The sequence below is a fragment of the Ixodes scapularis genome, unplaced genomic scaffold (assembly GCF_016920785.2).
Source record: "Ixodes scapularis isolate PalLabHiFi unplaced genomic scaffold, ASM1692078v2 PGA_scaffold7__128_contigs__length_106722199, whole genome shotgun sequence".
Lineage (NCBI taxonomy): Eukaryota > Metazoa > Arthropoda > Arachnida > Ixodida > Ixodidae > Ixodes > Ixodes scapularis.
In genome coordinates, this window is record NW_024609882.1 from 95,091,238 (window position 1) to 95,105,185 (window position 13,948).

Genomic DNA, 13,948 nt, shown 5'->3' on the forward strand with positions numbered 1-13,948 from the left:
AGGCATAACTTACTGCACCTGTTTGGAGTTACAAATCTCGCCCTCATAGTTTACTCCAGAACAAAATTTCACTTAAAATATACCTTCATGTACTCAACCTCGTCTCTGTTGTAAAGGCGTTGGTTTTTTACATCTGTTTTGTTTGTCAAAAATTAACCGATCACCCTCTTAAAAGTAATCGCGATTAAAAGATTAATTAAACAATTGGTGAGTTAATCGATTAAATGCCCTGTCCTTCTACAACCGCAAGCACTCCTTTGAACACTCAAGGAATCTAAGATTCTCTGCATGCCTTATAGGCCAAGTACGCGATAAGGATAGTAATCGAAGATAGGATAGCGTAGAACGTTGGGAAGCTGCGATTCGTCATTTCGAAGCTAGTGCAGCTACTATTCAGGGGATAGAAAACTCTTCGTTCTGTTCCCAAGATAGCGTCTCTAGCCCCTGCCCAAGGATGCGGCCCTTCGAGTCTGTACTGGTACGGGACGGTAGGTCCCAGCAGAGCCCTGAACAACTCGTAGTCGGTGAAGAAGTATTTGAGCAGCTTCGGTCTGGCGCCGATCTTGTCCGCCAGTTCGTCCATATGCCGGACCCAGTCCACCTGGACTGTGTGGCGGGGCCAGTCGACGAAACGCCGTCGCAGGGCTGCCCTGGTTCTTGCGATGTCCTGGTACATTTCGGGCTGCGGAGGAAGCTTGCACTTGCCGGCCAGAAGCTGCGCCATCCAGCGGGCCTGCGGGGAATTATGCACAGTACGATGTATTGCAGAGCCTCTTATGGCGCATTCATACTGAACGCGGTTGTTTAAAGTTTCAGTACAATTGCACGCGCATTTGATGACATCAAATGCGCGTGCAATAGACCGATCTCACTAAGCGTTGGGCGCATGTGTAAAGTCGCCATAACTTTAGTTCACAGGAGGCAGACGCAGTGGCGTAACGAGGGTCAGCGGCACCCGGGGTGGTAGCCCGCTGCGACACCCCCCTAAGCGCTGCCCCCGGGGCGGTCCGCCCCCCCCCCCCCCCCTTGTGACGCCACTGGGCAGACACAGCGAGGGCTCGTGCCTTCTCGTTGTCTACACGCGAAGACGTCCACCGAGGTTGTCGCACGTGCAAAAAGGCTAAAGTTCCCTCGATGCATTGCGGCAGCGGTGGCGTAGTCAAGCTGACTGGTGAGATCGGTCTATTGTACTGGATCTTTATACAACCGCGTTCGCTACCGCTTTGCGAACGCGGATCCGCTTCCAATGTGAATGCGCCCTTAATGCGCTAGACACTCCCACTTCTCGTGTATCATACAAAAGACACGGTGTTCGTTGCAGTGTTGCCTCAGTCCGGTGGAGGTGTCCATTGGAATGACGGTTTAAAGACCGGTTCTCCCATGCACCGAAGCGCAGATGTAGCGCTGCTCACGTGTCGTCAGCTACTTATCGTCTGCCCTGAGCAACAGTTGTGACAATGCGATACAACGCGGGTGAACGTTCTGGTCAGCACGCGCTTAGCGCAAGGTCAGCGCTACTAGCGGCGAGATTTTTTGGTAGCGCCCTCCTATGGTTTCCACTCGTGACGTCATTACCTTGAAAATAATAAGTTCGATGGTCATTGTAATCAGCACGGTGAAAGCTTGAAATCATTGCGCTCTTAATGCAACACTGCCATCACCGTCAAAATCAAAATTCTTACATTCATCTTAGTTCCGTCAAAGAAGAATCCTTTGCTGACGACATAGTCAGCATTCGGACAATCATGGCAGGCCGACCACAGCGACGGTTTCGATCACTCACTTCGCCAATGCTTTTAGCACTGCGCTGTATGTGTGAACAGGCCTTAATTTGGCTGAAGAGATCAATTAGTCCGGACGCTCCAATTTGGCTAGAGGCCCAGTTTGGCTAGAATCTCAAATTCGGCAGGAACGCTCTGATGGGGCTCGATGCTTGAGTGTCCCTCAATTATCTCGACTCAGCGGGAAGGTTTGAGTATGTATGTATATATATAGGGTGTTTCAGAAACCGCAGGCCAAATCGCTCCTGCAAAAACTACTTATCACAACGAAAAAAGGCTTGTGGCATTTTGGTCCTAGGCCAGGGGCCCATTTAAGAAAATTATTAAAGTCCGGGATAATCAACTTGTTAATTATTTTTACCTAATTAACTTTTTTAATATTGTGTTTTAGGGCATGGTTTAAATTAGAAAATTGCTCAGCATCATCGAAAACCACTAAACCAACAAATTTCAGAACGATAAGAAGCACGCAAAGCATTTTACGGCTTTCTGAAAAACCGCACAAATTCGATGGGTGTTTTGATATCGGTTTGTTATTGGAGCGCATCTCCGCCCCGACGGCACCGCTCCCCGCGAAGAGATAGTGCAACCAACCTCTGCTGCACTGTCATCGCGCGATGCAGTAGAGTCTGGTTTCACTATCTTTCCACGGGGCGCGGTGCTGCCGGGGCCGAGATGCGCTCCGATAACAAACCGAAATTAAAACACCCGTCGAATTTGTGCGGTTTTGCAGAAAGCCGTAACATGCTTCGCGTGCCTTCTATTGTTCTGCAATTTGTTGGTTTAGTGGTTTTCGATGATGCTGAGCAATTTTCTAATTTAAACCATGCTCTAAAACACAATATTAAAAAAGTTAATTAGTCAATATAATTAACAAGTTAATTATCTCGGACTTTAATAATTTTTTTAAATGGGCCTCTGGCCCCGGACCAGAACGCCACAAGCCTTTTTTCGTTGCGATGAGTAGTTTTCGCAGGAGCGATTTGGCCTGCGTTTTCTGAAACACCCTGCATATATGTGTAGTGAAGGAAGAGGGGATAAAGTGAATATTGAATTTATTGGATCAAAGTAAGAGAAAGCAAAAGAGAAAAAGAGCTGCCGAAAAATTGAACCATGAGCGGGGTTCCAACCCACAAGCTTCGCCAATACGGGGCGACGCTATAAAAGTGCCAATCTTCACCCATTCCTATTATATATATATAGGTATATAGGTATGATTTGTTGCCATATCTCCGATTCGCTTGGATGATTAAACTATGCCTGCATCACGCTTTAGCACTTCGATTGCAAATCACAACTTCGAGCTGTTGATAAAGCCTCGTGGCACATGGTAGCCACAATAGCCTGTCTTCATTTTTCATTTATACGTTGTTGTTTGTCTTCTTGAGCTGCTGGGCGCTCATCGTGCTCTATAATAAAACGGTTTATTACCTTACCCACATAATGAATTCAAGATAACCAGAGATCGGCACTTGCTTCATTACTGTCCACCTTCCACTTGACAAGGATAGGACGCCCTGGCTGCTTCTCTGTCCATCAACTAAAGCGCAACGCACACACACAAAACAACAGATGCATCAATCAGACAACAAAGCAGTGCCATAGAGACTTCTTATAAATTATTTAGGTACTAAAGACGTTACGATGAATGTCGCCACATAACTGTCATGATATCATGCGAAGCTAATCACAGTACAGTTTCTTGCTTAATGTTAATAATATGTCAAGATTTATTTTTTAATAAACGTATCAAATATCTTTTGTAGCATAAGCATATACATTAATTTTTATTCATTCCACCGCAAGTAAGATCTTAGGAGTTGGCCTCTCCAACTAAGTAACTGGTTTTTTTGCTTCCAATTCCTGTGCAACCACTCGTTAACATTACTGCACAGCACTGTTTTATTCCTTCAAACAATCAACGATTTGTTTCGTTGTTATTCATACATATGACAGGGCCACAAGAATGTTGTGACAGTTGATGTTCTAGTAATTTACAAGGGTAATTTCAGTAGCTTAATTATACATACCTTCTGAGGAAAATGAAGGAAACTGCGGAATGGACATTCGTGAATGTTTAATTTAGGTGTGAAATCAATGGTAAAATATAAAGTATCCCAGGAATATAATATTTGGATGTAAAATAAGTTTCAGTACCAAAGTGGATGACTTGTTGGAATTTCGAGGCATGCAATCAATAGGTGCGTCGTAAGAAACCTCAGCATCAAACAGGCCCTTTTTGTTCTCAATTAAACTTCAAAATATTTGCTTGCTCATTTAATTAAAAAAATGTGGAGTTTTTTTCTTCCGGACATGAACAAAGTATTTACTTTGGTACTTGATATGGTTGTAAGCTAGATAAAGCTGGGAAACAACCCGCCGGCAGCCTCAAAATTGCTGAGAAAGTTAGAGAACATGACTCAAGGACCGTGGAGCTCTGGGTTCAAGCCCACCTGGAGACGTTTTTTTTTTGTTTTTTTTTGTACCATTTGTAGTACATGATATATACTTTTCTTCTTAATTTTAACATGTTGACACATAATTTCCTCTGTAATTCACAGCTTAAAGCGCTTTTATTCCCATTTTGTGGCTCCCTTATGCAACAGCTTCTCGGTGAGCTATTGCCAGCTGTGCAAAGGAAGGGGCATCTTTCCGCCCTTTGCACACTGTAAACCTGTGGCTTACACAGCTCCAGCGGGTCGCACCTCGCTCGCTGCCTCCATCACGAAGCATGTCTACTGTACAAGTCATGCCACACCGTAAGGCCATACACGATCGGGTCGCAGCGCCTGGGACCATTAGTCACTGCACTCGGCTACGGTATGGTGGCATGGTCGGGGCATGATGCAGGGGTACAACTTGGAAATGCTGATCTTTGTTACATTTGACACACATTTTTGTTACTTTTGTGTTGAGTTATCAGCATTTTAAGAATGAAAAAGCAAGCAGCAGCGACAGCAAGAAAAAAATTAATTAAAACCACTCTCACCGAGAACCTATCACGAGTGCTAGGAAGCCACAAGGTATAATTAAAACGCTTATAAAGGTGAATTAGCGTATACATTATGTGCTTGTCCCTCAAAAATAGAAAAACAAGTCAAATATAATAAATAAGGGCCAAAACAAACATCAGGAGTACTTAAACCAGAACAAAGCAGTCTGTAAGTTCGAAATTTGACACCTCGAACCACTCAACCACCACCCCGATCTTATTTTCAGGTTGTTTATCGTGGCATATGAATCTCTTTCTCAACTGGCGGCTGCAGGAGGGATATCTTTATTTTCATTTACTTGACTATTTCCACCAAATTTGAGAAGGCACCAAGAATAGAACCTCATTTGTCAGCCGACGCACTGTGCTTGCATCAAGGCGAACTAGCCTGGCTTGCTAGGCTTATATTTTGTTTCGTTACCTTTACAGGATTCCATTGCCGCTCATCAAAAGAAAAATAACCGTGACTAAGTCTGACTTTTTCTGGTGCGCAGGTATCCTTGGCAGAAAACTCTGCTAAATGAAGCAAAATATATATAATGTTTTTTTTTTAGCAAAAACGCATTGTTTTAGCATGATGAACCACACTATTTGACTAGGGTGAAACAGAGAACGAGCCTGTTCACTTGGCTCTGTTTTCATCTCTCACATACACTATTTCTTGCCTTCTGTGGTCATGTATCAGGCATTTGCGTCTCTGTTCGGCCAAAGCATCTGTGTTAGTCTAAAACTGGGTTGTTTTGGATATGTGCAGGTATTCTTTGCTGCAAATGGCTGCCAATCACGAACACGAGTTTGTTCTCGGCCACCAAGAGCAAGAATTTTCAAGGTGAGCAATTTTCCGCCTATATGAGTTTTTTGTTCCATTCTTCTAGGATGCCATTTTCTATCTGTAGTGGTCTTGCATTAGTCTTGTTGTGTCTCCTCTGCGAAAAACACTCGAGTTCGACTACGACCGGGTTCTTTCTGATACATGCATGTCTTGGTGGCAAGCACCAGCCAATCAAGACCAGAAGTTTGCTCTTTGCCACTCCTGGCAAGTATTTCCAAGGTGAGTGATTGATACCTATCTGAGTTGTGTGTTTCACTCCTCACAGACACACTATTGGCTGTCTTTATACTGGTCTTGTGCCAGGCTTTTGCGTGTATGTCCGATCAAAGCATCTGCAGGGTGTCTAGCGACCAGGAAAGTCGGGAATTGTCAGGGAAATTTTAATTTCCGGGAAAAATCAGGAAATTGTCAAGTGCGCCTAGTCAGGTACAATAAGCCGGAAACACCATCGACTGCCCTGAGCAAAGGCTTGAAGACTTCGGGGCAGAAAATAGGCAATACATTCCTGTTAGATCGGAGCTCGAGCTCTGCTCAATGCTCACTTGATGTTGAGTGTGCTGCCCGATGCAAAAGGAACAGCCGGCAAATCCAGTCCAATCATTACATTACATTGGAATGGATTGGATTGGGGGTGCAACACTAGGCTGGATCCAGTTAGAGCTACTAGATTTAGTAACAAATGGGAAACCCCCAAACCCCAATCCAATCCAAGCCTTAAGCCGAAGTATCCGAAAGTGTGCAACTGGCGGCCATCTGTCTTTCGGTCATTGACATGTGCAATTGAGCGTCGTGTTTTCATAATGTTTCCTGGGGCCTCTTCACTGACGATGTCTGCGGCAAGAAAGTACTCGTCTAATCCGAACTAGACGAACCCGAATATTTCGGAATGTGCAAGTTGCATTAAGCCCGTAATAAATGATCCTCTCAATGCTCAGTGCCTTGTGTTGTAATAATCTTAAATATTTAACCGCCTGTAGAGTTGTCAGGGAAAATCTGGAAGAGTCAGGGAATATTAAAAAAAAAATAATTTGCTAGACACACTGATTTGTATTAGACTAACGCTGAGTTCTTTCGAATTTGTGCAGGTATTCTTCGTAGCAAGTGGTTGCCAATCAAGATCGCGAGGTTGTTCTCGGCCACCAAAAGCAATTATTTTCAAGGTGAGCTATTGTCCGCCTATATGAGTTTTGTGTTCTATTCTTTTGGGATGTCATTTCCAATGTGTAGTGGTCTTGCATTAGTCTTGTTGTCTCTCCTGCAAAAAAACCCCAGTTCGACTAAGACTGAACTTTTTCTGATACATGAAGGTCTTCGTTGCAAGCACGAGCCAATCAAAGCCAGGAGTGTGCTCTCTGCCACTCATGGCAAATGTTTTCAAGGTAAGGGAGTGATGCCTATCGGGGTTGTGTGTTTTATTTTTCACAGACACTTTATTTCTTGTCTTTATAGTAGTCTTGTGTCAAGGTTTTGTGTCTCTGTTCGGCCAAAGCATTTGTATTAGACTAAGACTGGGTTTTTCGGATATGTGAAGGTTTTCTTGGCCTAAGACTGGGTTCTTTTGGATATGTGCAGGTTTTCTTGGCTGCAAGGGGCTGACAATCAGGAACACGAGTTTGTTCTCGGCCACCAAGAGCAAGTCTTTTCAAGGCAAGCTATTGCAAGCCTATACGAGTTTTGTGTTCCATTCCTCTCGGATGCCATTTCCTATGCGTGGTGGTCTTGCATTAGTATTTTGTTTTCTCTCTTATTCAAAAAAAATTCGAGTTCAACTAATACCCAAATCACACGGCGGCGTAAAGGTATCTTTGGCACAGGTATCTGTAGTAAAGGGAGCTGGAGATCGTAATCACACGGTGCATAAATGTCCCTTTCGCTAAAAAAAAGTTCTGTGTTAAACAGAGCTCGGCAAGCTGCCTTTACAGCTACAGGGAGTAGCCTCGGACCGACAAACTCAAAATGAAAATCACAGATATAGAAATATATCTTGTTTAATGCATTATAACAAAATGAATATATATAAGTATCAAATTATGAAATGTTTGTGAACACAAATGTGCTGGAATATTACAGTAACGAGGAACGCATACTCCAGCTAGCAGGTAGCAGCGGCGGCACGTGGAAAGCAATGTATGCTACGAACCCTAACGCGATGCACCACCGTGAGCTCTTTTTCAAGGTTGTAGAGAGGTCGTCCGACTCTCCCGCGCAGACCATTTATCCTCGTCGTCCATCCCTTTCAATGGCGTGACTGGCGTAACCGTGAGACTCCGACGTGGTTCGTTTCTGCCAAGCACTATTTAGCTACTTCAGTGAGAACTTTGCAGAAAAATGGAGCAGCTAAACAGAGAAAGGCCACCCACCTCGAAATCGAAACTGGTAAGCGCAGATAATATAGGGCTAATGTGGCCAGACGGATTGGACGTTTTGAAGCAAGACTAATTTAGGAGCGCCCTTAGACTTACACAAAAAAGAATAAAGTGTCGCAAAAGCAAACACAAATAAAATTTAGGTCTTAAATGCGATATTTCACACACGATAATCAAAAACTGCGCATTAAACCGATTTCGAGGAATAATTGTTTATCACATGCTTCTTTTGTGGTTTATCAGGAATGCAATCGACATGAACTCAAAGTGCTCCGTTTATTTATTGTGTAATTCAGAACGCCGTTTACTACAGGTACCTTCAGCTAAGGGACCTAAGCTAAAGGTGCATTTACGCTGCCGTGTGAATTGGGTATAAGACTGTTCTTTCTGATACATGCAGGTCTTGGCAGCAAGCACCAGCCAATCAAGGACAGAAGTGCTCTTGGCCGTTCATGGCAATCGTTTTAAGGTGAGTGATTTATGACTATCTGAGTTGTGTGTTTCATTCCTCACAGAAACTCTATTTCCTGTTTTTATAGTGGTCTTGTATCAGGTCTTTGTGCGCCTGTCCGGCCAAAGCATCTGCGTTACACTAAGACCAGGTTAATCATAGCCCCCGCAAGCGTGAAGTCAGACTAAGATAGAGCTTCTGATAAGCAGAGGTACATACAACAGAAGCCCGCCGTTGAACAAGGGGCAGTTTGCGTTTCCGGCCAGAGTGGTGTTCTTTGAACAAGGTGAGCTAGTCTCTTGGTGAACCCTGCATGCTTCTTATTGAAGAGGGAAAGTCACTGAGTCACTTCACAAACTTATATGAAATATCTGATATAAGTAGTGACTAGTTTCCAAATACGTCAATTGGTGCAACACAATGATATTCATAATATTTACTGTGCAGTGACTGTATAACAGACGCACACATGCGCAGCTCAATTTCCAACTGGCAACTGTGCTGAGCGGGGACAAGTTTTTTTTTTGTCAATCGTCCAAGGCACGGTGTTTTACTGAAGGTGAGACATGGTCCCGTTACAAGTGGTCCGTGTTTTATTTGTCACAGACATTATTTACCGCATCAAGTTTTGTTTTGCTCCTTTTCTGCAATATCAACTAAAACTGCATTTTGCCTGATAAGTGCAGGTTTCCTCAGACGAAAGAGTAAGCTGGGGTCCGGACAAGCTGATTCTTTTTTTTTTTAACCGGCCCGGGCACATTGCTTTATTGAAGGTGAGCTATGGTCTCCTACCAAGTCTCTGTGCCTTACTCGTCAAAGACATTATTCGCTGCATTAGATTTTTCTTCTTTTCTAAAATGTCAATTGGTTTTCAACTAAATCTGCATTTTTCCTGTCAATTGCAGGTTTTCTGCACAAAAAGCGCGAGATGGAGGGCGGACAAGTTTTTTTGTTTTGTTAATCGTCCAAAGCACGGTGTTTTACTGAAGGTGAGCTATGATCCCATTAGAAGTAGTTTATGTTTTATTCGTCACAGACATTATTTGCCGCATCAGGTTTTGTCTTGCTCCTCTTCTGCAATATCAATTAGTTTTCAACTAAAACTTCATTTTTCCTTATAAGCGCAGGTTTCCTCAGACGAAAGCTTAGGCTGGGGCCCGGACAAAGTGTTCTTCTTTTAACCGGCCCAGGCACATTGCTTCATTTGAAGTGAGCAATGGTCTCCTACCAGCCTTACTCGTCACAGACATTATTCCCTGTATAACATCTTTCTTCTCTTCTGAAGTGTCAATTGGTTTTCAACTAAATCTGCATTTTCCCTGGCAATTACAGGTTTTCTGCATGTAAAGCGCAAGATGCAGCGCAGACAAGTTTTTTTTTTTTGTTTTGTTAATCGCCCGAGGTCCAAGGCACGGTGTTTTACTGGAGGTGAGCTGTGGTCCCTTTACAAGTGATCTGTGTCTTTTGTGTCGTGGACGTCACTTGCTATATCAGATATTTTATGCCTCTCTCCTGCGTCAATTGGTTTTCAACTAAAACCGCAATTTTTGTGATAAGTGCAGGTCTTCTCAGAGGAAAGCACCAGGCGCCGAAATGTGCCACCCTTCCCTTATGATCAAGACCAGTTGCTCTCATCTAGGTGAGCTGGTCTCTCTTTGCAGATCGAGCAGGATTATTTGTATTGTGTATGTCAGGCCTACCTTGTTTTGTATCGTTTTGACAGCCTTGTGCTTAGCTTATGAGTACATACATAGTTCTTTTGCATGTTCAGGGAGCAATGAGATAGCCCTACACCTCGAAAGAACCACCCACGGAGGAATTTCAGATATAATAAAGAGCTACTATAATTTAACTCGTTTTTTGTTGTTTACAGTGGAGCTCGAAGGAAACAGTTACAGAGCGTTAAGGAAAAATAATTTACAAACTACCGACCAAACTATTTTGCGTTTTCGCTGCTGTCGCAATTCTGAACCCTATCTCAAGGGTGCTTATGTTGTGAGAATTTGCTGCGAATATGACATTTTAATATGTTCCGGCCAGCTTGACCTGCACTTTCGAAAACCTCCAGGTCGCTATCGTCTGTTGCAACTCAAGAACAGCAGGAACAAGCCCCTAACATAGAGCCCTCCACTCTTTCAACATGAGAGGAGGCTGGAGAGCAGGAGAGTGGGGAGAAGAAAACCAATCATCTGCAATAGTGGTTTCCTTCTCTCCACTTACCTACTATTCTTGGCTTGTAACAGATTTTAGCAGCTGACAGCTGTATCTGCTTTTGCATCCCGTGAGAAACACTGTAGCTAGCTGCTGTTCTGCTGCACTCTATTTCACTCATTTTATAGCATCTTCGATCAACTCGCACCGGAATCGCCCTGAAACCAGCACAGTGCACAGCGCTCCTCAGTCGTGCAGCGCGATGTCGGTGCAACATCGAGGACAAACTGCGCCGCGCCGGTGCACCGCGGCGAGCTCCACCTTGCGTCACTTCGCGTTTTGTTCGTTTATTTTGCTTAGGTCAGCGCACGGTGCCCGTCTGCTGTCAATTTCTTTTATTTTTTTACTCGAGGATTTGACGGTCCCACAGAAATAAACATCGTGGACGTGATTGTCGATGGGGTCACGAAGCGGGTGACAATTCCACATGTATATGTTGGCCATCATTATTAGTTCAAGAAAACGAAACACCAGATAATAGCCGTACCTCGCTGTCATCAAAACGCCTCGCGCCGCTTTCCACGAAGTTCGTGCTTTTCGGGCGCTCCTTGCCACCGCAGCACTCGCCAGTAATCGCGGCGATGGTGAGAAGCTCGTCGTCTCGCCGTCAGAAGACCCGAGGAAATCATCTAGTGCAGCTGCAAGGCGTGTTCGTTTTTGCAAGATCGCCATCTCGATAGTCTGCGCGTCTGCTACTCCCGCCATCTTCTCGATTCCCGCTCCTGGCCGCAATGCCTGATGGGACTGCCCCCCGGCGCACCGCCGATTTTCTTGGTGCACGTTGGGGCAACGAAAAGCCGCACCGGGAGGGTGCGCTTCGTTGATCGAGGACGTACGGTGCGCACCGGTGCACTTGATCGAAGATGAAGGGGCGCACCTCAGTGCCCCGGTGCGCACCGGTGCGGATGATCGAGGATGCTATTAAAGTTTCTGTCCCAAATTATTTTCTCCTCATTTTAGGCAAAGAAGCAGAGCTGCTTCAAAGTGCATGAACTCACTACTTCATTGCAATGCAATCCCCTAATATATAGCTCAAATTTTCAGGTGCATTATGGATGCTGAAGTTATATTACAGAATATCATTGCCCAGAAACTTCAGTGAAAACTATTGGACAGCAGAACATGAGCTACTTCAGTGCCTCAGCTAAAAAGAGATGCAAAACGAATATTTCGTGAAAAATACGATGAAACCCTTGGCAGCTCTTTTAAGAGGGGTTGCCCATTAAAATAATGTGCCCCATATTGTGAAAATTTGTGAAAAAAGACGTCAGTGTGACGGTACCCATTTTACCAAAGCACAAGGTCGCTCGTTAAAATTATGTGAGTGCATAATTTTAATTGGCATCCTTATACTTTGTAAAAATGGGTACCGTCGCGTTAACGACTTTTTTCACATATTTCCACAATATGGGGCACATTATTTTAAGGGGCATCCCCTCTTTATAGAGCGGCCAAGCATTTTCTCGTTTTTTCTACGAAACATTTTTTTTTACAGTCTAGATAACATGAACAGATGAGATGATAAAAACAAGAAGAAACTGCCCCAGTCAGGCCTCTTTGACACCTGGTAGTACTTCAAAAAGATTTTTTGGAATTCTACTTTCGCCGCAATGTTTTGGTTGTCCTTTTGATGGTCCTGTAAACTAGGGGTGCAGGTTTGGATCAAACATGCAGCTCCGTGCGTTCGATAGCAATCAATATTTTTTTTCTCTAACTTTTTACAGTTGGGTTGAATGTGGCAGTCGGCGACGGAGTTATCTGCAGACAATAACAACCTGACTGTGCAGATTCCACGGCCGAGGAAAGTACGCCTACAAGGACAAGCCTCCCTCGGACAAGCCATCGTCTGCTGCAGAACGAGGAGGGAAGCAACTGGTCACAGCAAGTGACAGCGACAGCACCCACGCCAACGACAGAGGCGGCACCAAGGACCCGTCTACAAAAGAGGCAGACACGGCATCGGCAGCGGCAGTCGGCGACGGAGTTATCTGCAGACAATAACAACCTGACTCTGCAGATTCCACGGCCGAGGAAAGTACGCCTACAAGGACAAGCCTCCCTCGGACAAGCCATCGTCTGCTGCAGAACGAGGAGGGAAGCAACTGGTCACTGCAAGTGACAGCGACAGCACCCACGCCAACGACAGAGGCGGCACCAAGGACCCGTCTACAAAAGAGGCAGACACGGCATCGGCAGCGGCAGTCGGCGACGGAGTTATCTGCAGACAATAACAACCTGACTCTGCAGGTAGGAACTTTTTCATTACCTAAATTAAACACTCAACTCCCGTCGCCGACTGCCGACTGTTGATTGCCCATTACTGGTTACCGATTGAGGTGTCACAGAAATGCCGAAAGACGACGATACCGAAGACTTATGCTTGCACTGTAAAACTTCCATAAGAAAAGAAGACAGTGTATTAGAATGTAACGAATGTCACTCCAAGTACCACTTAGGACCTTGCTCAGGAGTAACCGAAATCGCCCTCCGAGGGAAGAGACCGGGATTTAAAGAATTATGGAAGTGTCAAACTTGTAAGGGGGCAAGATTAAGACTTCAGAGCACACCTGAAGGCGGACAGCCCAGTCACGAAAAGCTGGATGTGCAGCAACAGCTGACTCAGATAATGAGCATGTTGAGCGTGCTCGCACCACTCAAACAGCAAGTCGATGAGTTAGTTACAATGAAGCAAACTGTGATGGACATAGAGAAGTCTGTGCAATCAATGTCGGACAGCTATGATGAGCTACTTAAGAAAGTAAAAGACCACGACAGTGAGATCAAAGATCTAAAAAAGAGGGTCAGTGAACTTGAAAACGAAAAAAAGAATGACGAAACGAATCAACTAAAAAAAGAGATAAACAAGCTGGAACAATACGGACGTAGAAATAACCTCGAAGTACATGGACTGGCCGAATCTTTGAACGAAAACCTACTAGAAAAGCTGAACAAAATCGCCGACCAGATAGAAGTGCCCAGACTAACCACAGATAACGTAGAAGCAGTTCACCGCATCCCCACAAAAACAAAGAAAACACCCATGGTGATAGTACGCTTTATCAACCGAAACGATCGAGATGCGTGGCTTAAAAATAAACAGAAACTGAGGAGTGGAGCGGAGGTAGATAACGTCTATCTAGAAGAAAACTTGACCGCTTCAAACCGAAAGTTGTTCTTTGATGTCAGAACAAAAGCAAAACACCTCGGGTACAAGTTTATCTGGCATAAAGAAGGATGCTCGTATGTGCGAAAACGAGAAGGCGACCCGACTCTAAGAATCGAGAATGAGAGTGACCTCGCAAAAATTGAATAGGG

At 44.5% G+C, this 13,948-nt stretch overlaps 1 protein-coding gene across 1 annotated transcript in view; it reads right to left on the reverse strand.

Moving 5' to 3' along the window:
* Positions 1 to 274: 274 nt before the first annotated feature.
* The window catches only part of LOC120841320 (flavin-containing monooxygenase 5-like), a 124,622-nt gene continuing 110,948 nt past the window's right edge, over positions 275 to 13,948 (reverse strand). The window contains exon 5 of the mRNA XM_042286310.1: positions 275 to 733. Within this exon, the coding sequence (XP_042142244.1) occupies positions 275 to 733 (459 nt within the window). The remainder of the gene's footprint in view (positions 734 to 13,948) is intronic.